The sequence below is a fragment of the Littorina saxatilis genome, linkage group LG1 (genome assembly GCF_037325665.1).
Source record: "Littorina saxatilis isolate snail1 linkage group LG1, US_GU_Lsax_2.0, whole genome shotgun sequence".
NCBI classification, from domain to species: domain Eukaryota; kingdom Metazoa; phylum Mollusca; class Gastropoda; order Littorinimorpha; family Littorinidae; genus Littorina; species Littorina saxatilis.
In genome coordinates, this window is record NC_090245.1 from 25,612,996 (window position 1) to 25,638,676 (window position 25,681).

Consider the following 25,681-nt stretch of genomic DNA (forward strand, 5'->3'; position numbering starts at 1 on the left):
CAGACACACACACATACACACACACACACACACACACACACACACACACACACACACACCACGACCCTCGTCTTGATTCCCCCTCTATGTTAAACTTGACTAAATGTAAAAAGGAAGGAGACCGGCATTCCCAAACAGCTTTGCTGTCTTTCTGTTTTAGATCTGTGCATGGTAAAAATAATCAATGGCAACAAGAAGAAAACAACACAATTCAAAACAGAAGCAAAACGATGAAACAAAAGAAAACATCAACAAAATAAAAACATAAACAAAACACAACAACATGAACATGTGTTTTTCCATCTTGTGCATGACAACAACAGGTAGACTTACACTTTCTTTTTACCATCTTTGGGGCCAATGTATCGATGGACCATATTGTAGAGGGGTTCAAATGTGTAGAAGACACCGGGGTCTTGTTGAATTATCTCTGACGTAAATGATGATCCGCTCCTTCCATACGTCATCAGAATGATCTTGCCACCATTGCTCCCGGGGTCTGCTGAGGGAGAAAGAAGAACGGGGAAACAATTAAGATGAAACTTATTATTTTTTTTTGTTGCTTAACGCCCAGCCGACCACGAAGGGCCATATCAGGGCGGTGCTGCTTTGACATTTAACGTGCGCCACACACAAGACAGAAGTCGCAGCACAGGCTTCATGTCTCACCCAGTCACATTATTCTGACACCGGACCAACCAGTCCTAGCACTAACCCCATAATGCCAGACGCCAGGCGGAGCAGCCACTAGATTGCCAATTTTCCCCGAGTACGCAGTACTAGGATCCTGCAGACTTTAATTGTGTGTCTGTCTGTCTGTCTGTTCGTCTCGACTTAACAGCTTATTGCTGGGAAACTACTGGGCGCAGTTCGTTCAAAAGTTGATACACTAACTTGATAATAGGTCCGATTGATCGTATTAAAACTTCATAATGTTACCTAGGACCTAAATGCGAAATAAATCACAAAAGCCACTCTTAACGGCGGGCGCGATTCGCGGTGGGATAGAACAGCCGTTCGGCTGATAAACCGCCCAGCCAGCGACACCACACCAGGCTTTGCGTGCTTTGCGTGCGTGTACCACTGCGCGAGGACTATAGGCATTTGAGTTCACTGGCGATTGTCAGATTTGTTGGCTTGGAGGAAAGCGTTTCCGACTATGGCCAAAGAGATCCGGGTTCGATTCCCGGCATGGGCGGTCTATTTTTATTTTTTTTTAAAATTCTTGTTTACTATTGTTTATTATGAACGTTTTAATTCACTGTAATAATTTTTTTAATTGTGTAAAATAAATTAATTTTTTTTTTATCCCAGTGATCCTGGTGGAAAGCGATTCGTCTATGGCCAAGGTGAACCGGGTTCGATTACCAACATGGTCGGTCTGTTTTTGTTTTTTAATTCTTGTTTACTATTGTTTATTATGAACGTTTTAATGTTTTATTTTACTCTAATATTTTTTTTTATTGTGTAAAATAAATAATTTTTATTTTTTTTAAATCCAAGTGATCCGGGTTCGATTCCCGGCATGGGCGGTCTATTTTTTTTTAAATTCTTGTTTACTTTTGTTTATTATGAACGTTTTAATGTTTTATTTTACTCCAATAATTTTTTTAATTGTGCACAAAAACAAGGTAAATCAGTTCGTCCCGCCTCGGTATTCGAGATATAGCTAGCCAAGCGTAACTAGTTCCGGAGATGACTGAACCCGTGTTGATCTTGTAGTTTCACGCCGAAGGATTGAAGACATGTTTTGATATTGTTTCATGCGACCTGTTTGATTCTATCCAAGTGTACAGTGGAGCCCCCCTTGCATGTCTTAAAATGGGGGTACATTTGGATTGGATTGGATTGGATTGGATTGGATAAGATTTATAGTCCAGTGGGGTTACCCTCATGGAAATTCGGGCTGCTCTCTCCCTGGGGAAAGCGAGCTGCTATACAATATACGGCGCTACCCATATTTTTTTTTTCCTACATGCGTGTATTCATGTTTCCTGAGACTTAATGCCGTGTGAGATGGATTTTTTTTACTTTATTCCAAGTCCCACGGGTATTTGATGGACATTTTTATCTATGCCTATACAATTTTGCCAGGAAAGACCCTTTTGTCAATCGTGGGATCTTTAACGTGCACACCCCAATGTAGTGTACACGAAGGGACCTCGGTTTTTCGTCTCATCCGAAAGACTAGCACTTGAACCCACCACCTAGGTTAGGAAAGGGGGGAGAAAATTGCGGCCTGACCCAGGACTGAACACGCAACCTCTCGCTTCCGAGCACAAGTGCGTTACCACTCGGCCACCCAGTCCCGTTTGCCGTTTACAGAGGCAATGAACAGAAAGTCTGAGAAAACAGGGTCTTAAAATGTAGGAAGTCCTAAACTGGGGGGGGGGGGGGGGGGGGTCTTAAAAAGGGGGTTCCACTGTATTCAGAATCTAGCGAAATGCTTCTCTCAACCATGACATGAACATTAATAGACAATGTATACCATGACGTTTGCACATACCTGAGTCCCTGTGAACAGTCTGCAAATACAGATGATTCGCAAGCGGCCCTGAGGCAGTGCTTAGTAAACCTGAAACAAAACAAATAGTATTTGTTGTGTGGTTGAAACTTTCCATCTGCTACTAACATTAGAGAGAGGAGGAGGAGGAGGAGAAGGAGGAGGAGGGAGGGGAGGAGAAAGAGAGAGAGAGAGAGAGAGAGAGACAGACAGACAGACAGACAGACAGACAGAGACAGACAGACAGACAGACAGAGAAAAAGAGAGACACAAAAGAGAGACAAAACAGAGACAAAAAGAGAACAAAGAGATTGAGAAGAAAACAAGTCGCGAAAGGCGAAATTACTACATTTAGTCAAGCTGTGGAACTCACAGAATGAAACTGAACGCACTGCATTTTTTGGACCGTAGTCCGCCGCTTGTGCATAACGGAGTGAAACTGACGAGCCTGTTCAGCGCGGTAGTGGTTTCGCTGTGCTGCATAGCACGCTTTTCTGTACCTCTCTTCGTTTTAACTTTCTGAGCGTGTTTTTAATCCAAACATATCATATCTATATGTTTTTGGAATCAAGAACTGACAAGGAATAAGAAATCGATTTCGGAAATTTAATTTTGATCATAATTTTTATATTTTTAATTTGTAGAGCTTGTTTTGAATCCAAATATAACATATTTATATGTTTTTGGAATCAGAAAATGATGTAGAATAAGATGAACGTAAATTTGGATCGTTTTAAATAAAAAACAAAACAAATTTATTACAATTTTCAGATTGTTAATGACCAAAGTCATTAATTAATTTTTAAGCCACCAAGCTGAAATGCAACACCGAAGTCCGGCCTTCGTCGAAGATTGCCTTACAAAAAATTCAATCAATTTGATTGAAAAATGAGAGTGTGACAGTGCCGCCTCAACTTTTACAAAAAGCCGGATATGACGTCATCAAAAATATTTATCGAAAAAAATCAAAAAAAATCCGGGGATATCATTCCCAGGAACTCTCATGTTAAATTTCATAAAGATCGGTCCAGTAGTTTGGTCTGAATCGCTCTACACACACACACACGCACAGACACACACAGACACACACACACACACACACACACACACACACACACACAAACACACACATACACCACGACCCTCGTCTCGATTCCCCCTCTATGTTAAAACATTTAGTCAAAACTTGACTAAATGAAAAAAATAATGCAACAAACAGAAAGCCTCTGACAGAAATTAGGATACACTGATAGACAAACAAACATACACCAATCCATATGCAGGGTTCCTGCAGGGCAGAGCTGATACAATTCAATGAGTTTTCAAGGACATTTCCAGGACCAAAAAATGCTTTTCAAGGACATGATTTTCCCCAAATTAATGCAAAGCACCAAGCTTACCTTCAGTTTTTTAAGTCTGCAAACTATTAGTCATTCCGTAGTTGTTTCCCTTGCCAACTTCCGGGAAGGGAAGCAACTACGGGTGACTAGTAATAGTTAGTTCGTCTGCTTTCGTTTTCACTCGATCTTTTATTCTCCCAAAATGTGTGTACTGTATTTGACGAAAAAAAAGGGGGTTGCATTTTTGTTTTAAACAAGACAAGCTGCTGACAAAATGTATAGGCAACAATTTGAAAAAATCAAGTACTTTTCAATGACTATTTCACAAAACTCTATTTTCAAGCACTTTTCAAGGCCTGGAAAAGGTTTTCCAATTTTCAAGGAGTTTTCCAGGGTTCAAGGACTCTGTACGAACCCTGCGTATGCCACCCTACCTAGTTAACTGTAGTACTTAATAATATGTAAGAGTTAGAGCACATCCCCACCCCCACCCCCCCATCCCGCTTTTCCCTTTTCCATTATAATAAGAACATAAGACGAGAGTGAGAGAACACCCCCCCCCCCCCCCCCCACACCACCAAACTCTACCCTAGCCCCATGTAGCACATACTAGTAGACACCAGCCATAGCATATCCCCCATCCCACCCATCCCAAGTGTCTGTACTTTAATGTACCGATTAAACGTCGTAGACCGACTAAAACTCATATTTATTTGGCTTGGCGATACTACAAAAGAAGAAAAAACAAGTCGCGTAAGGCGAAAATACAACATTTAGTCAAGTAGCTGTCGAATTCACAGAATGAAACTGAACGCAATGGCATTTTTCAGCAAGACCGTATACTCGTAGCATCGTCAGTCCACCGCTCATGGCAAAGGCAGTGAAATTGACAAGAAGAGCGGAGTAGTAGTTACGCTAAGAAGGATAGCACGCTTTTCTGTACCTCTCTTTGTTTTAACTTTCTGAGCGTACGTGTTTTTAATCCAAACATATCATATCTATATGTTTTTGGAATCAGGAACCGACAAGGAATAAGATGAAAGTGTTTTTAAATTGATTTCGACAATTTAATTTTGATAATAATTTTTATATATTTAATTTTCAGAGCTTGTTTTTAATCCAAATATGACATATGTATATGTTCTTGGAATCAGAAAATGATGGAGAATAAGATGAACGTACATTTGGATCGTTTTATAAATTTTTATTTTTTTTTACAATTTTCAGATTTTTAATGACCAAAGTCATTAATTAATGTTTAAGCCACCAAGCTGAAATGCAATACCGAATTCCGGGCTTCGTTCGAAGATTACGTGACCAAAATGTCAACCAATTTGGTTGAAAAATGAGGGCGTGACAGTGCCGCCTCAACTTTCACGAAAAGCCGGATATGACGTCATCAAAGACATTTATCAAAAAAAAGGAAAAAAACGTCTGGGGATTTCATACCCAGGAACTCTCATGTCAAATTTCATAAAGATCGGTCCAGTAGTTTAGTCTGAATCGCTCTACACACACACAGACACACACACACACGCACGCACGCACGCACATACACCACGACCCTCGTCTCGATTCCCCCCTCTATGTTAAAACATTTAGTCAAAACTTGACTAAATGTAAAAAGGAACTTCATTTTAAATGGATCGATACATACATTATATGCTATTTGTATTTGTCACCAACGTATGACACACATTGACAAATATCTCGACAGTCATTGGCCGCTGGATTGTTCATAACCTCTGTAAATGTACCCCCCCCCCCCCCCCCCTCATTTGTATGTAATATTTTAATGGACAATAAAGTACTGTTATTGTTATTGTTATTGTGTCGAAACGTCGCCGCTATTTGTTTCGACGTCTGCGTGCAGACGTAAGTACACTATTATATTATGTTGGTATAATATGAGGCAAGATCTGGATCACACCCCCCCCCCCCCCCCCCCCTCCCCCAAACTCTAGTGCCATGTACCGGTACTGCAAGAATACTTACTGCGACTGGCTTGAAAGGACACATACAGTAGAAAGGCCGCTGGAATGAGGAGCAGGACAAACGGCTTTTTCTTAGTCAGTCGATGGAGCATCAGTCCCAGAAACTGCATATGAACACACAAAAAGAACAACACAACAACATTAACATACGTGGTGAGATTAGTCGCTTGGTGCGGAAGTGAACAGAATGTTATCGCTTTCAGTAAATTTGACGAAATAGCAACATTCTCGTCCGCTTTGACCTTTCTATTTCAGTTGAGATTATTATCTTGCGTACTGCTACACTGGCTAAACATACTCAATCCACTGGCAATCGACTGAATGTCCTGGTTGTGTCAGAGTGCAACGCTAAGTACAGTCACCCGTGGTCATTTCTGTCGAAAATCTGGGTCACATTTCTTTTGTATTGTATTATGCGCGTGTGTTTTTACAAAATCAGCTCAAAAAGTACGCTTCTCTACGTAGAAGGGTGTCAAATGTTGCAACTGCAACCTTTCATTTTAAAATTGCTCAATTTGAAATTGTCAAAATACACAAGTTTGTTTAAAAAAACCCACCTCTTTAAAAAAAAAAAAAGGCAGTTAATGTTGCCTCATTCGACCAAAGGGAGATCATTCACAAATCTAACATGTTTAATATAGCGGATAGAGCAGTTTATACGCTTTTCAATGATATATAATATGCCGTCGTTTGTCTATGTTGTTAACATATATACCACTTGAAATCAGAGGCAAAGTTCACAATACTTTCTCAATGACAAACTGTATATGCACGGTACGTATAATTATGTACTTGTTCACCGCAATGCACAATTTTAGATCGTTCAAACCCTCCTATCTTAGGGGGGAAATAAACCCATTGGTGAGAACTCTATTTGGAAGCAGCCATAAGCATAATGCAAATGACTGCGTATATATAATTGATCACCCACAGTCTGAAGGTAATGCACACTATATTATGGTGTGCATTACCTTCAGACTGTGGGTGATCAATTCAAAAGCTAAACTGAGAAATGAATGCAACAGCAGTAGAGCATAACTTGACAAACTTAACTCTCTCTCTCTCTCTCTCTCTCTCTCTCTCTCTCTCTCTCTCTCTCTCTCTCTCTCTCTCTCTCTCTCTCTCTCTCTCGCCCTCTTTAGGGCGAGGGCCAGATGCAAAAAGTATACCAATGCTTATTCTGTTACCCTCGTATAATAAAGAATTGTCATTGTCTCTCTCTCTCTCTCTCTCTCTCTCTCTCTCTCTCTCTCTCTCTCTCTCTCTCTCTCTCTCTCTCTCTCACACACACATTGTGACATATACATGTGCACACATAAACACACACACACACACACACACACACACACACACACACACACACACACACGCACATCATATACATATGTATTCCAACACATACTCAGTTTTAGTATCGTAACATATACACTATCTGGCATTTAGTATCCGCATTCAAGCATAATGCTAGTGGTAGCGAATCCCAGCGAAACATAACATAAGTAAACACGAAGGCGGACATAACCTTACTACTAATTGGATAATACTAATGGAAACACACTAACAACACACGTGGGAGGTTGTACAGAAAGTGGTAAAATGACTGTATTATTATTTGACTGTATTATTATTAAGTAGGTAGTACGTCCACAATGTCCACATTGTTTGCTTGTGGTGTTCTTGTTGGGGAGAAAAAAAAAAAAGGTCAAACAAGTTTCAAGTTTGTAGGTCAAAATGTAACGGTCTGGCTTTCATACTCTTAAGAAGAAAAAAAAAAGTTACAAATGCAGGGATCGACTCAACAGATTACGAGGATTGACACTGAGCGGTAGCCACACTTACCTATTCTAAACCCTCCGGACTGAGTAACCAAACACAACCCCGGTTTATCGGTCATTTCCCCACTTGATATTTTGCTTCGCCGCTTGTGTCCCCTGTATAAATAATAGAGTAATCAATGTGTTATAAACTGGGTTGGCGTAAACGAGTGTCGTTATCTAAGAAAGCTATGTTCGTACTTTTAAAGCTGTATGATTTATACCGGTTTGGATTTATAAGGACAAGCGAAGACTGTGTCGTATTTCCAAAACCATGACATGTATTGATCACCGTTTACCTGTTGGTATTTATGTCTTTTATACACAAGTGCAATTATTGGTTGACTGCAATCATGTACCTCAGATTCACTCCACTATCTTGTCAATTTTCAATTACACTGATAAATATCGGCATACAGGTGCACAAAGCAACCCCACCTCCTGTAAAATGTGTCATGAAATTCACACGCACACACACACGCACGCTAGCACGCACGCACCCGCGCACCTACGTATGCACGCATACACACATACACGAACGATAAACACACACACAAACGATAAACACACACACTAACGATAAACACACACACACACACACACATACATACACATACACACACACACACAAACACACATGCGCACACACACGCATACACACTCACACACACACACACACACACACACACACAACCACACACACACACACACTCGCACGCACGCTCACAAGTACGCACACATACACAATCACAGACGACACACACACACACACATACACACACACACACACACACACACACACACACACACACACACACGCACACACACACACACACACACACACCTACGTACTTGCAGCAAACCATGCAATTAATTGTTACGCCTCCCTGATTTTCTGATACTTTCGCCTAGATTGTATCACTAACGTCAGACACACTATTATTGAAAGCCAGCATGCATATTAGATTTCACAACTGACTGCGATAAAAGCAGAGCGCAATGCTATTGTTTACTTAGAATTGTGTGTCTGATTTGTTTCCACACATCAGAACGTTTGCTTTGCACGCGGTCCCATTAGCAAAATGGAAAACACAAAGAAGAAAAATGCTGCAGCCCTAGGTAAGTTTGATCCCGACTGTAAATACAGTCGTGTTAACAATACCGACAACTCAGAATGTTTACGCTGGAGCGGCCAACCCCAAACCAAGTGCGTCCCTGGGTGGCAAATATGCGGTTAGCTGCGAAAACAGGCGTGCGTGCGTATGTGTGGGGGTGTGTGTGTGTGTGTGTGTGTATGGGCATGCGTGTGCGTAAGTGTGTGTGTGTGTGTGTGTCTGTGTATGGGCATGCGTGTGCGTAAGTGTGTGTGTGTGTGTGTGTGTGTGTGTGTGTGTGTGTGTGTACGTGTGTGTGCGTGTGTGTGGGTGTCTCTGCCTGTGTGTGTGTGTGTGTGCGTTAATGCGTGTGTGCGAACGGGCATCCGGGCGTTCGAACGTACTTGTGTGCTTGTGCTACATTCTCTGTTATAACTCTTGTATGTATCTTTGCCACGTCTGTATCAGCCTCAACTTCTCGATCCTTTATATCAGAATTGCTTTCCGCTTTGTCTGGACACGATGATAATTGTCAGTGGAAATAGTCTGTCTAGAATACGGCTCGCATGTGTCTTTGTTCTCCCTACAGTTACTGCGTGTAAAAGGACAGACAGAATACCTAGTGTTTGGCAAAGTATTACTGTTTACGTTTGCTCTCATTAATATCGCCACACACACACACACACACAAACACACACACACACACACACAAACATACACACACACAAACACACACACACACACACACACACACACACACACACACACACACACACACACACACGGATATACACACATCAAAACACCCACCCACTTCCCACCTTCACCCCCCCCCCCCCCCATACACACACAATGTTGTACTTACTTGATTTGGAGGGGGGTCCATTGTCACATACGCTTGCTGATGCCTGCATGAGGGTGTAACATCCGTTTAACTGCGGTATTGTAGATAGGCTGACGAAAAACTCTCGGCTTGAGATGTCGGAACATCATTCAATCCAGGTGTCTCGTTTCCATCTCAATCGTGGGCTGCGGATGTCTAATTTACCCACGGTTCCTTTTCTCTGGGGCACTGGCTCCTAGCGAATTTCGCTATTATTTTATAACTGCCGCGGCCACTGCAACAGAACGGAGAAAGTTTGAATGACAAAGCCGTGTCGATTGAACATTGAATTTTTCCTTCTTTGACAAAGCAGGCCTGAAAGTGGCGAGCATTTTACTCGCCATGGCAAATAAAAACATGTAACTGTCGAGTAGAAAATAATGTTCATCTACTCGCCGAATGCGAGTAAAGTTGCTTAAATAAATTGTTGGTTTGGCTAGTAAAGTTTGCTCTCTGGCTAGTACATTTTCAGAATCACTAACCAAAGGCGAGTACACCATGTGTTAGACTTTCAGGGCTGCAAAGACAAATTAGAATCAATACAATTCGTCTGGAGCACGGCCACTCTCCGGAATCCATGTTACACGTCGCGTTGGCTAGCGCGACATGTAGAATTTGGCACACGCATGACGTCAATGTCGATTTGATGTGGTTATAATCATAGACCAAAATTGCCTGGACCGCCAACTCGTCACGTGACCCTTCGCCGGTTACGACTATCGACTTTCAGGGGCGCGTGACCAGCGATTCGAAGACAGTGAAAAGAAAGCACGCTCCAGTTATTTGTGACAATGGGAGGTGACAATGAACTGGATTTTCCAAAACTCCAAACTAAACGTAACACAACTCATCGAAAAACATGTTCCATATGCACTTTTGCTGAGTTTATTTTAGCATTTTCAGAACTTACCTCGGCAACTTCGTCCATGTTTACAATCGACACCGGATATGACACCCCCCTGATTTCTGAAAGGCCATGTAAGCGTAGGTTTCTAAATGCGAGTGGCCGCTACCTCGTAATAGAGAGAAAGAGCGGAGAGAGGGCTAGTTGGCGGTCCAGGATAAATGGTCTATGTTATAATGTAGGCCATTGTTATGGACCAATACTCATTTCTGAGGGCGATGACTGTAAAGAAACAACGTTCTGATAGCCGGGCAAATATTTATTCAATGTCCGGTTTTGGCTCCACGTAAAAAACGGTTATCATAATTCACTGCTAGAGTCGACACAGAACTGACGGGCGTAATGGCCTAGTGAATAAAACGCCGGCCTCTCAAGGGTAAGTTTGAGTGTTCGAATCCCGGCTGCGCCTGATGGGTTAAGGGTGATGTTTTCGATCTCCCAGGACAACTAAATGGCAGGGTGAAAACGGTCATTCACGTAAAATCCCACTTGTGCAAAAACACGAGTGTACGAGGGTGTTTTAGCCAATGATCGAATACGTTACAAACTATTTGATAGCCTCCCTTTGTCCATTCTCTTATGTTGGGAAGCAAAGTCGTATCCAAGAAGCCATTTGCATAATTTCGGTGGATTTTTGTATGTGAATGTTTCTGCCTGCACGTGGTTTGCATCAATCATGGCGGCACCCTCCCCCCACCCCCCCCCCCCCCCACCCCCACCCCTCCCCAGTATTGAGTAAGTCCATGACTTCGAATACAGCTGTTCAGTAAATATGTAATGACTGATCAAGATAGTGATGATAATGGTTTGTACAATATTCATTCTGAGTCTGATGAGAGTGATGTGGAAGACGCACCTTTGTTTCTTGTTGCGGTCAATGATTATGAAGCAGAATTGGCCAGCCGTCATCGGAGCATGACAGGGACGATGGCAATGGCTCTGACTATGCACCAGAACCCAAAAGACATTCTAGTTCAAGTGATAACCTCTTCCCTCACTAGTCTGTTAATGACCACCCATCCCCCTCTCCTGCTGGTCCTTAATCTGTCTCCTTCTCTCTCCTTCTTCTTCCCTTTCCAGCTCTATTCTTCTTCTCTCAACTAACTTTATGTATCCAATAATTTATTTATTTATTTATGACTGTTTTTCCGTCTTCAGAATGCATGTGCCTGTAGTTGGTATGAGTGAGTGCGTCGCGTTCTCGCTGTGCGTCTGTCTGCGAGTGTATGAGTCCGAGTGTCTTGGTCCTCGTCGATTTGTGTTTCGTATAATGTTCACTATGTATTGTATATTTTGTAAGCGCCTAGGGCTATATTTAGATTAGGCGCACAAATGTTCATAATAATAATAATAATAATGACGATTTAGAACCAGTGGCCTCTACTTCTGACTCTGACTTTGCACCTGAATCCAAAAGACATTCTAGTTCAAGTGATAATGACGATTAAGAACCAGTGGCAAGTACTTCGACTGGCACAAGACATGTACCGGGTAGGGACAGTGGGAGAGTATTAAGTTGAGAGAGGGGTGTTACCCGGGCGAGATGGAAGAGAGTGGCGTGGCGCTGGACGTTCTCGCAGAGGTGCACTCACTTCTATTTGTATTGTGTTTTACCACACCCAGCCAGTTGTCTGGCAGTATATTCAAAGTATACCCTTTCCCTGTATCATCTTGAAGTTAACCCATTCATTTAACACGATATTTTGTGTGTGTGTTTGAGTTGTAAAAACTAAATAAAGCAATTTCGTTACTCAGCCTTTCACGCATTTTGTTTATCTTTGTTATTTGTATTTTATGTTTAAAACATTCTCTGATTCATATTTAACTACTGAATATTTGTAAAATCAAAAGAACTGCTTGACAAACATTTTGGTGAAGTTTGGTAGCAATCCTTCATCAAACTAAGGAGATACAAACAATAACAATAACACTATGCGTACATTAGAATACAGAATACAGAATACAGTATTTATTGAGCCAAGTGACATTAAAAAACATTTAAAGCACAAGGAATTTCGCGTAGTGTTGGTAAAATCACGCACACACACACACCCACACACACACTGACACACACACACACACGCCCACACATACACTGACATACACACCAACACACACACGCCCACACTACAGCAGTCACGATCACACCATCACACGCAGGGCAGACATGAGGTAAAACAAATGACAATCATCTATTAAAAGAAAATGTACAAAGAGTGGTCTAAGATGCAGTCGAACCTGTCCAAAGAGATCCACCCAAGGGACAGAAAAAGTGGTCTCTTTAAGTGGTCGAAATGAACCTTTCTTCTTCTTCTTCTTCTTCTTCTTCTTCTTCTTCTTCTTCTTTTTCTTCTTCTTCTTCTTTGTTCATGTGCATAGACTCCCACGTTCACTCATGTTTTTAGCACGAGTGGATTTTACGTGTATGACCGTTTTTATCCCGCCATTCAGGCAGCATACGCCGATTTTGGGGGAGTAATGCTGGGTATGTTCGTGTTTCAAAAACCCACCGAACTCTGACATGGATTACAGGATATTTTCCGTGCGCACTTGTTCTTGTGCTTGCGTGTACACACGAAGGGGGTTAAGTCACTAGCAGGTCTGCACATAAGTTGACCTGGGAGATCGGAAAAGTCTCCACTCTTAACCCACCAGGCGGCAGCGACCGGGATTCGAACTCACGACCTCCCGATTAGGAGGCCGACGTCTTACAACCATGCCACTGCGCCCGTTCGAACGAACTTTTCTATGATGTATCATGTTTCGCATTAACTGCATGGAACGTGCATGAATCAATATAAGTATACCCTGCAACACACACCCCCCCCCCACACACACAAAAAATGAAAAAATCACCAAATGACACATAATATTTGATATGATGTTATCACTGATTATTACCAATTCAGTGCCCCATATGGCTTTTTGACCAATCAGGACGGATTCTAGGTGACCCTTTAAATGTTATAACGTTAAGGCAGGGACCCTTTTTGTTTATCAAGCTAAAAATTAACAATACAAAGTAAAAATGTAAATCAACAATATCAGCGTAATTTTTTCTGAAGAATGACACTTCAAATGCTGTCAGATAATACTCTCTTTATCTAAAAACAAGTCGCGTAAGGCGAAAATACAACATTTAGTCAAGTAGCTGTCGAACTCACAGAATGAAACTGAACGCAATGCCATTTTTCAGCAAGACCGTATACTCGTAGCATCGTCAGTCCGCCGCTCATGGCAAAGGCAGTGAAATTGACAAGAAGAGCGGGGTAGTAGTTGCGCTAAGAAGGATAGCACGCTTTTCTGTACCTCTCTTTGTTTTAACTTTCTGAGCGTGTTTTTAATCCAAACATATCATATCTATATGTTTTTGGAATCAGGAACCGACAAGGAATAAGATGAAAGTGTTTTTAAATTGATTTGGACAATTTAATTTTGATAATAATTTTTATATATTTAATTTTCAGAGCTTGTTTTTAATCCGAATATAACATATTTATATGTTTTTGGAATCAGCAAATGATGGAGAATAAGATAAACGTAAATTTGGATCGTTTTATAAATTTTTATTTTTTTTTACAATTTTCCGATTTTTAATGACCAAAGTCATTAATTAATTTTTAAGCCACCAAGCTGAAATGCAATACCGAACCCCGGGCTTCGTCGAAGATTACTTGACCAAAATTTCAACCAATTTGGTTGAAAAATGAGGGCGTGACAGTGCCGCCTCAACTTTCACGAAAAGCCGGATATGACGTCATCAAAGACATTTATCAAAAAAATGAAAAAAACGTTCGGGGATTTCATACCCAGGAACTCTCATGTCAAATTTCATAAAGATCGGTCCAGTAGTTTAGTCTGAATCGCTCTACACACACGCACACACGCACACACGCACACACACACACACGCACATACACCACGACCCTCGTTTCGATTCCCCCTCTATGTTAAAACATTTAGTCAAAACATGACTAAATGTAAAAATACCGAAAAGCGAGTTTTGTCGGTGGGTGCTTTACGGAACAGCAAGGCGCCGCCCATCATCTGAGTGTGCACAATGCCGACCCGCTCGCTTGAAATCTAAATTATCTAAATTCGAACAAATCAAGTGCAATTGCTCACTCGCTTTATGTCAAATGTATCTTTACGTCATTTCCCATCCGTCTGGAGTCGGTTCTAAATATGTCGCTCTCCGTTCAACAAGAAAAAGCGAAGCAACCGAAACGCATGTTCAACATGGTTTAACTTGTGAGATTGTTGTGTGTCAAACGCATTTGACCTGTGAATATTCATCACGTCAGGTGTGTTACTCTGATTGGCTGACCCAGGTCACGAGAATTCTTTGACTGACAGGCACAATCAGGTAGGAGCGCTCAAGTTCCCATTGCGGCTGTTCTGTCAAATTCGCGGGGTCGCTTCGAAATTTCTTTTGTTCGAATTACGGTAATAAAACCGTTATTTCTAATATGCTGACTGTTAGCAAATGATAACAGACATGTCTCACAAACGATATCAGCATTCGCCTAAAAGGCTCATGCTTGATATCTTTTTTTCTCGACATGTCTGTTATCATTTGCTAACAGTCAGCATTATTAGAAATAACTCATAGTAAAATGACAATTAATTAATCGCTTATATATATCGGGGCAACTGACACTGCAGCGGGAATATTGGACGTATCTGATCTCTCAATGCCTGTTCTTTTTCGTATGTTATTAACTCCACCAGCTGTCGCTATGTCTGTGCGTGTGTGGAGGAGGGGAGGGCGTGTGCCTGTGAAGGTGTGTGTGTGTGTGTGTGTGTGTGTGTGTATGTGTGGGAGGTATGTTTGCTGCATCACGCACAGCGTCTCTGCCACGCCCAGCCGCTTTAGCACAGCCGGGCTGTGGAGTGGAGGTAAGCCTCGCCGGCTGCGCGCGCCAGAACTCGTCGCGTCGCTCAGTAGGGCCTGTCTCTGTTGTGTGTTTGTTAAGTTTTTCGTTTACTTGAGTTACTTCGATTCGGGCTCGGTGCATGTCCTCTGAATATGGTATGTAGGTGGCCGAGCGGATTTTGTTTGCCCGCATGCGCAATCTGTATTCTTTGCACCCTTGATAGGAGGAAGAGTGACCCTCTTTGCAATTTACACATACTCTTTCTTTGTCGCAGCCGTTTCCGTCGTGGCAGGTGCTACACCTGCCGCACGTTGGTTTCTTTGCTCTGCAGTGAAACTTAAAGGTGACCCAGTTTCTGACAGAAGGTGCAGCGCCGGACCGGGCAGGCGAAGGCTTCCACCCCATAAACCTCCCCCTCTAGCACCACGCTCTCCGGCAGAACCGCGGCCCTAAATGTAATCCGCACAGCCTCTGAGGCCTTACCCTCTTTTGTTTTTAGTCTGCGGATCTGTCGGACGGCGGTCCCGCCTTTTTCGACCAGGCCCCCTCCATCAGTCCGAATCCGCACAGTGATGGTCATTTCTTTGAGGTCCTCGTCCGAGTGGAACAAGGGGACCCTTTTTATAACTCCCTCTGTTGACACCTCTGGGGTAAAGGTTTTGATCTCAATGCTCCCTATCTCTGTCAGAGACAGGAGTTTTTTTTGTTGGGCATGTGAGACGCACCCCACCAGCACGCTTCCTCCAGGGAGTTTGCGCACTGATAGGATGGGTCCCACTGCTAGTGTGACGGTCTTTTTAGCCTGTTTAGACCCAGGCCGTGAAGTGTGGCAGGGCCTTTTTTACGATCCTCGCATATCACTGGATACTCGAGAAAGACTGGTGGGGGGGGGGGGGGGGTGATGTTTCGGGGAACAACGTTTTTCTTGAACTTGTCAAGGTTCTTGGGTTTTGTTTTTGTTTTTTTGGGAGAGGGTTTTCTTCTGAAGTTGAGATTTTCTCTTTTGTAGCGTCATTGACAGGTACCTCTGTTCCGGCCGTTTTGGACTGTGTTGGTAGATTTTGGACAAGGGTGGTTTTCCTTTTCTTGGATTTTTTTCTTTTTTTGACAAGAACGTACTCGTCCTTCTTTTCTTCTTCATCTACAGTATTTTCTTGGGTGATCTCATCTCCTGACTCGGTAGACATCGATCGGGAATGTGGCCTCTTACAGGGGGACCCCACCCCCGAATAGCTGGCCGACAGGGAAACCCTGCATTTTTCGAGTTTGTTCTGAAGTAATTTGTTTTTCAGTTTTTGGGCAGCCGACTCTGAGCCCCCAGGGGGCATACACCCTTTGCTCGTCATGGAGACATCCTCATTCTTGTTGACTTTTTCTTTGGCTGGGGGGTGAAGGGGATCTAGGTCCCTCTCGTTCATAGTTGAGACTTTTGTGGAGTCTCCGTCCTCATCAGTCTCTAGACTGGTATCAGTAAGGTTTGGCATGTTGGACAAGTTGGGCGGGGGAGGGAGGTGGGCGCTCAGGCTCCACTCCTCCTCTCTCAACCCGGAGGAATTGAGGGGTAGGTCTGCTAGATAGCTACAGCTAAAGACACTATCCTCCCACTCATTCATTCAGGACACTCACATACAGGCGGACGTGGCCCTATGTAAACAAAAGGCAGTCAGTAGCAATGAGCGTGAGAGTGTGCAGCTGATGAGTGCAACTGTTTGTAAAAATATATCGGCCAGTACAGCACCAGGGCTATTTGTTTGTTTGCAAAAGCACCAGGGCTATTTGAAAAACCACCACAAAAAACACACAAACAACACCGGTTTAGCAACGCAGGACTAAAAGGTAAGGTAAAAGCAGAGTCCGGACAGCTCACGACTTAAAAGAAATAAAAATTAACAACAACAACGAAAAAATAGTAAGAAACCAACAGCACCGGTGGTCTAAAAATCAGCATCAAGGGCTATGCTTACCACTGGGCATAGAAATCAAAGAAATAAAAGGGCCTCAGCAGCGAGGCGCGGAAATAAAAGCGACCAGAGTTAAATCAGGAGCATCTCGTTACTCCCCCGTATCGTTTCTCCCCCGGCTCGTTACTCCCCCGGCTCGTTACTCCCCCGTGCCTTTTTATTACACTTAAGTAATGCAGTTATTACTTAATTGAATTTTCAAGAGAGAGAGAGAGACGGAGAGAGAGAGAGAGAGAGAGAGAGAGAGAGAGAGAGAGAGAGAGAGAGAGAGAGAGAGAGAGAGAGAGAGAGAGAGAGAGAGAGAGAGAGCATGTTAGAAGAACTTACAACTGTCAGATCTGCCTGTACATTCGTGTACAGTACATCTTTGAAGAAAAAAAGTATATATTTTAAGCAAATGAGACACGGGGGAGTAACGAGATGCTCAGCTCGTTACTCCCCCGTATCGCTACTCCCCCGGCTCGATACTCCCCCGGCTCGTTATTCCCCCGGCTCGTTACTCCCCCGTATCGCTACTCCCCCGGCTCGTTACTCCCCCGCACACAGAAAATGACTGGATAACCCTGTGATAGTAAGTTAGCATGAAATATTGTTTTTCCGGAGAAATTGTCTGGATAAACAAGTCAAGTCAAGTCAAGTCAAGTTTTATTATTCCAATAAAACCCCGTGAGGGTACATGGAAAATTAAAAAAAAACACAGTAAAAACACATTTCATTCAACACCAAATAAAAGGAACTAAAACAAAAAGAAATCAGACTATGTACAGAAAAGGGAGTTGAGGGGTGAGGGAGAGCAAAAACAATACAAGAAACAATTCAACAATAATAATAATTGTCAGTAAGTACTGGTGTCACATGACTGATGTGAACCAGTTGATTGGCTAATGGCGATGCGCTAAAACTGTTAGCGCACTCTTGGAGTGCGCTAACTTTTCCACAGAGCGTATTCTTACGCCCTTTGCCTAAGCAAGACTGTGCTCTCATCCTCAGAATTAATTACTGACATGTAGCTTATATTCTCCACAATACCAAATGACCATACATTCCCTGCTTCTCAATTAAAGCAGAAGTGGGTTTTTTTCTGACAGATTGCATGTGCCTGTGCCACAGTGCGGCTGCCACTGATCTAAAAATAGAAGCCGCTGTGTTTCATCTAATTCTCGCCGACTTGCATAGATTCTTCTCATTACATATGCCGTGTTAGTGGCATGTAGCTTATCATCCACATTACCAAATGATGAGTTAATATAAAATTCCCACCCGCTAGCAGAAAACACAAGTGTTATTCCGATAACGTACCAGCTAGATCAGTTTGACTGTTTGGAAGACTGACTCGATCGACTCTGTCATACGTAGCCGCACTGACTACACTGAAATACGACTGCATCAGTTCAGTAAATGAATGGTTTCCGAATTATTATTTCAAGGCAAGAACAATCGTAATCGAAAACGTGTAGGGTTCAGAACGTTCTTACCATATATAAGACTTATTACCAGCGTGCCTCGTGAGTGCAGACTCAGTGCAGACTGCATGCAGTGGTTTGATTGCCCTAGCAGACGACATAAACCCCGCTCAGCAAATTAACATGTTGGGCAAATGTGAACGAAAAAACGATGGGGATATAATACGTGTAGGGTTCAGAGGCATTCTTACCGTTCATATGTAGTACCAGACTCCCCGATGAGTGAAGATACCGCCACACGAGAAACATGCCACATTTATTTTGGAAATGTGCTTTCCGTCGACCGTGGCAAGGGGCAAAACTCTGCACAGTCAATCTGTCGAAGCTCGAGGAAGGTTTCGAAACCAAGAGCACAGTCCTTTCTCCGAGTTTAAATGAGGTCTCTATGAAAGATCATCACTTTTTAGCTTAACGCTACACTGGAATTTACCAACAGAAATTAAAACAAGAGTTTGCGTGTGACGAAAGCACGACACACTTGAGACAGCCCACACAAAAGTAGATCCAGTGACACAAACCTGACCACACAGTTACGCCTATCCAAATGCGCGTTGCAAAATGTGCGTTTTGAATCTTCTTTTTTCTCTGGCGGTACTGACAATATCGTTATTGAAACAATCCCAGTGCACTAAGGGATTTATAGAGCAAATCTCGAAAATAATTATTGAACTCAGCGCTATGCGCTTCGTTCAATAATGAATTTTCTCGATTTGCTCTATAAATCCCTTAGTGCACTGGGATGTCTCAATAACTTAAATTAATAGTAATAATAATAATAATAATAATAATAATAATAATAATAATAATAATAATAATAAAACACTACAAGTGCAAAGTGATTACATACATTTCTTTACTATGGGAAATGGGGGGAAGGGGGAGGGGTGGTGGTGGAGGGTGAGTTAACATCAGGACAAAAATACTATTACAAACAACACAAAACAGATATCGGAGTATAAAGCTAAAAGAGAATTAAATTTTACTCGCTTCTCAAACAGTCCATGACAAGTGTCATGAACTTTGCGAGTTTTAGCAATAAACTCTTTTTTGTAGTGGAAAAAAGCTCTTTGAATTTAACTGAAATGGGGCGGGCATAATAATAGCACCGTAACAATCTATAATTGGTAAAAAAAGGACATACAAAAATATAATGGAACTCGTCCCCAAGGTCACCTGATGAACATTTATGACAGATTCTGTCTTGTCTGGGAACACCAAGAGTCCTACCTTTTTGTATAGGCAATTTATGATTCAGTGTTCTAAATTTTAAAACAGCGTTTGCTAAATTAACCGGCAGGATAGACAAGTACTTTTCAAACTCAAAATTCTCTTTATACATTCTATAATTATAATAAAACTCATTGTTATTTATTTCTGAATGCCAGGTTTGGACAAATTGGTCTTGTAGCCTATTTTTCATCAGTGCTTTGAAAGTATTAAAATAACCACCATCCGTTACATTATCGCTAGTTTGATTGTGCCAAAAATCACTAAAGCCTAACTCATTTAGAACACCATGGACAGAAAGCAGAAATTTTGACTTGTATACACCAGATTCATACATTTTAAACAAAAAACGATATGTCACACAAGAAAGTTTGTCAGAATCATTAGAAAATGCAAGTTTGTACCAAAAATTCAACATACGACATTTCGCTTGAATACTTACAGGGAACTGACCTAATTCACCCAAAACCATGTTTGTTGGTGTTGATTTGCCAACTTTCAAAATCATCTTAAAAAATCGTATCTGTAATTTGTTAGCTAAATCAGACATGTAAGGGCACCATACTTCAGAACCGTAAAGTAAAATAGGGACCACAGTTTTTTCAAAGAGGTCAATTTGGACATCAAGAGGCAAAAAAAGTTTTCTAGTTTTACGTAATAAAGCAAACATGGCCTTGGAGGCACGGTCATACAAATTCTTCTGTGCAACAGTAAATTTACCATTGTAGCTAAATTTAATACCCAGGTATTGAAAATCATACACAATATCAAGTTTCCGACCATTGAATGTAAATGTCGGAACTTTTCTTACTTTCCCTCTTGAGAAAATCATTACTTTTGTTTTAGTTACATTCAATTTCAAAAACCAATCTTTACAATATCTGTCCATAATATCTAGAGCGATCTGCAAGGATTCTGGCGATTCAGCAAAAATAACCGTATCGTCAGCATACAACAAAATGAACAACCCATACAAAACGTTAATATCACTATTGTCACAGTTTACATTTTCGGATTCACGTCCTAAGGTATTTAGAGCTGACTCCCGATCAAAATAATTCTTCAGATCGTTTAAATATACGGAAAAAAGCAGGGGAGACAAGTTCTCACCTTGTCTCACACCGGCAGAACAAGAAAAAAAGTCAGACAACTTAGTGTTCCACTGTACACAGGACTTAGCTTTAGAGTACATATCTTGAACAATCGTCAACATCTTACCACGCACACCACAATTTAACAATTTCTGCCACAAAAAGGAGCGGTTAACAAGGTCAAAAGCCTTTTCATAGTCAACAAAAACACAGTACAATCTCTTCTTTTTAGACAGGAAAAAGTCTATTATAGCATTCAGGGTAAAAATATGATCAGTCAAACAAAGAAACAAACAAAACAGCTGGACAGGGGGGGGGGGGGGGGGCAATATTTCATGCCAACTTACTGTCACAGGGTTATCCAGTCATTTTCTGTGTACGGGGGAGTAACGAGCTGGGGGAGTAGCGATACGGGGGAGTAACGAGCCGGGGGAGTAACGAGCCGGGGGAGTATCGAGCCAGGGGAGTATCGAGCCGGGGGAGTAGCGATACGGGGGAGTAACGAGCTGATCCCGTTAAATCAAGCCCCCGGTTAAGATCGAAAGTAAGTCACCGGAGCGTTGAGCGTTGAGCGGAACAAAGCAAATGAAAAGCCCAAGCATAAACGCAAGTAAACAGAGGCCAAAACAGGCAAAATGAAAAGCCACAGTTTTCGTCGGGTTTACGTGATGTAACGCTTACCTGCAAACTTCTCTCAAGTTATATATTCTGTGGGCCACACCTGAGCTGTGTTGACGGTCACGTTCAGTGTGTGATGTGATTCGATGTGTCCCCCTTTTAACCGATGTGTTTCCTTATTATATACTGACGTCCAAAAGAAACGCGAAAAATATTATTTATTTTACAAATAATTTGTTTCTGGATTAACAAAAGTTGCGTTATTTTTGGCAGCCAGTATATCCAGACCGATGTCTGAGGAAGGTGTATTGTGAATTTTACCGCATCAGCGCACTTGCAATCCACGTAAAGCCCGAGTTAGCTGAGACATTTTTCTTGTGCAGTTCAGCTGCACGTGCAAGAAAAGCACAAAAGCTGATCAGTGAGTGGTGTTCCCTGTCACTAGAGGATACAAATGGCACAAAGTTACAGGTTTCATCAGTCCCTCATTCGACGCTATCACCATGCCAAGACTCACTTCTGCTGAACGCGAGAGAGCCATTGGACGTCTGGAGGCTGGGGACACGCCGGAAGTCGTGGCTGCGACTTTCAAATGTCACATATCCACCATTTATCGTCTCCTGCAGCGGTTTGTGATAACTGGCTCTACTGCTGATGCGGAGCGAAGCGGCAGACCCCGAGTGACGACGCCAAGGCAAGATCGGCACATTTTCCGCAGCCATGTTGCACATCCCTTCAGAACAGCTGCAGAAACAGCCAGAACTGTTATAGGGACACACCAGGCACCCATTTCTAGACAAACGGCCAGCCGGCGACTGCGCTTCAGGGGGCTGAGGAACTGCCGTCCAGCCAGGGGACCCGTCCTCACCGTGCGCCATAGACAGACACGCCTGCATTGGGCGCAAGGCCACCTCAATTGGAACAATGTTCGCTGGCAGAACGTGTTTTTCAGCGATGAAAGCCGTTTCTGCATTGACCATGCCGACGGGCGTGTTCGGGTATGGAGAAAAAGTGGTTACCGCTATGCTGACAACTGTGTCGTGGAGAACAACGCCTGGTGTGGGCCCAGCCTCATGTTGTGGGGCGCCATCGGCCACAACCAGGTGCTAGGTCCCGTCATCTTCCAAGGCCTGGGTCCTGGAGGCAACGGCGTAACAGCGCAGCGCTATATGGACCAGGTGCTGCACCCTCATGTGCTGCCCTTTTTTCAAGCCCATGAAAACTGGGTTTTCCAGCACGACAACGCGCGCCCCCACACCGCCAGGGCCACTCAGGATCTCCTGCACCGCTCAGTCATCCAGGTGATGCCTTGGCCAGCGTTATCTCTTGACATTAACCCTATTGAGCAATTTTGGGACTTGCTCCAGACACAGCTCAACAGGGTGGTCCCAAGGCCCACAACTGTCGCTGATCTTGATCGGGCCGTCCGGCAGGCCTGGACCAACATTCCCAGGCAAGCCAGCAACACGTTGGTCCGCTCAATGCACCGCCGATGCCAGGCCGTCATCGATGCTAATGGGGGCCTCACACGCTATAGACTGTTCTGTTTAGCGCTAATAACGCATCGTCTCCGCAACCTTACTGTGTTATGGACCATAATTCAGCGTTCTACTCCACCAAAAAGTGGACATTAATAATGAAATTTGAATTTGTGTACGATTTTTTTATTAGGCAATAAATGACACTAGACACTGTTTTTCGCGTTTCTTTTGGACGTCAGTATAGTTGTCACCAGTGTAGCGACCACCCCGCTCTAACGTCTAAGGACCGACCTAACAGATTGTGTAACGACTTTGTCAGACAAAGCCAAGACTCTCAGTCAGCGTAACGCATCACTGACAAACCGGTTATAACCAGTTATAACCGTCTCGCGTAAGCAAAGGCACTAAACCGCTGAGAGGTGTGATGGTTGGGTGGGCTGAGTAAACATCACAAACTAGTTTCACCCATGCACAGTGTGTGTGGGTGTGTGTGTGGGGGGGGGGTGCGAGCGTGCGTGCGTGCGTGCGTTAGTGCCTGTGTGTCGGTGTGAGTGAGTGTGTGTACGCAGTTCGGTGAGCACTCTGTTCGGTTGTTGTGTTGGAATATATTATGTATTGAATGTACTCATGCCAAGCAATATTCCTGTGTTCTGCACGTGGTTGAACTACAACGTGTGTCTCATGTCTTGTGTCTATGTCGTGTACTTTTGCGTCACTCAGGGTAATTATGCGTGACAGCTACACCACTGTTACACTTTGTAACCTGGGTCAACGTCTGTCTAATAGCCTACGTCATGCTTCTTTATCTCTCGACTGGCCTGGTTTGTTTGTTGTTTTGTTTTTGTTTTTTGGAAGGGTTTATTTATTGTCGGCGAGGGTGTCGAGTGTGTGTGTGTGTGTGTGTGTGTGTGTGTGTGTGTGTGTGTGTGTGTGTGAGGGGGTGTACAGAGAGAGAGAACAAGAACAAGAACAAGAACAAATATGTAATTGTCTAAGGCCACAGCCCCTTACAATAGTGGTTAAAATGACAGCAATAGTATCTGCACAGTTATAAATTAAGTAGATGTGCAACGCCAAGGCACTGCATACCCCAGCGAAAGACAAACCTCTCTCTCTCTCTCTCTCTCTCTCTCTCAAACACACACACACACACGCACACACACACACACACACACACACACACACCCCAAGTCACACACGCACACATACACACACTCACTCACACGCAATCACTCACTCTCACAAAAACTTCATACACACACCCATACGCACATATGGACAGACAGACACACACACCTAAACAAACACACATACACGCACACACATACACGTATGCACACACACACACCACACACACACTCACACACACACACGAGTACAGACTCATGCACGCGTGCGCGCACACACACACACACACACACAAATACACACACACACCCCACACACACTCACACACACACGAGTACAGACTCATGCACGCGTGCACACACACACAAATACACACACACACACACACACACACACTCACACACACACACGAGTACAGACTCATGCACGCGTGCGCACACACACACACACACACACACACACACACACACACTCACACACACACGAGTACAGACTCATGCACGCGTGCGCACACACAAACACACACACACACACACACACCACACACACACTCACACACACACACACACACACACACAAATACACACACACACACACACACACCACACACACACTCACACACACACGAGTACAGACTCATGCACGCGTGCGCACACACAAATACACACACACACACCACACACACACTCACACACACACACGAGTACAGACTCATGCACGCGTGCGCACACACACACAAATACACACACACACACACACACACACACACACACACACACACACACAAACAGTAACACTAACACATGTGCACAAAATGAACACAAACACACACACCGCGCGAGAGAGAAAGACTACAGGGAGGCATGACGTCATGATGCATTAATTGACGTCAAAGACTTTCGACCGTGACGTATTCTTCTTACGCGAGCTTTATCCATAGACTTGGAAACTACGGAATTTCTACCCGTCCAAAGCGGCCTTGGGTGGCGTTTGCTCAAAAAATGGGGGCGCCAATTTTACCCACCGTATTTTTGCTAGTATGGTCCCAATTTTTGGTGAACTTCCATCTCCAACTGTGGCCCATTTTCGGGCACAAAGAATCCTTCTTTATCATGTATTATTCGGTATGCACATTTCTCAAATCGATTACAGTATAGCGTTCACGGGATACCTCCAGCTTCGCTGGGATTATAGTCACGCATAAAATTCCACAAATACATTAAGACCCTGATGACATGTCACTGAACCTGATGTATAAGGGTTCGTCTCTTCTGTAACATGAAGAACACAAATCTGCTGAAGT

At 43.1% G+C, this 25,681-nt stretch overlaps 1 protein-coding gene across 3 annotated transcripts in view; it reads right to left on the reverse strand.

Moving 5' to 3' along the window:
- Positions 1-333: 333 nt before the first annotated feature.
- Positions 334-25,681, reverse strand: part of LOC138965536 (carbohydrate sulfotransferase 1-like) — a gene marked incomplete at its 3' end in the record, with an annotated part of 47,648 nt that continues 22,300 nt past the window's right edge. Inside the window, 5 exon segments of one of the 3 annotated variants that reach the window (XM_070337734.1) lie at positions 334-499; positions 2,507-2,575; positions 5,839-5,941; positions 9,611-9,863; positions 21,833-21,923. In XM_070337734.1, the coding sequence (XP_070193835.1) occupies positions 334-499; positions 2,507-2,575; positions 5,839-5,941; positions 9,611-9,631 (359 nt within the window). 3 annotated transcript variants of the gene reach the window in all.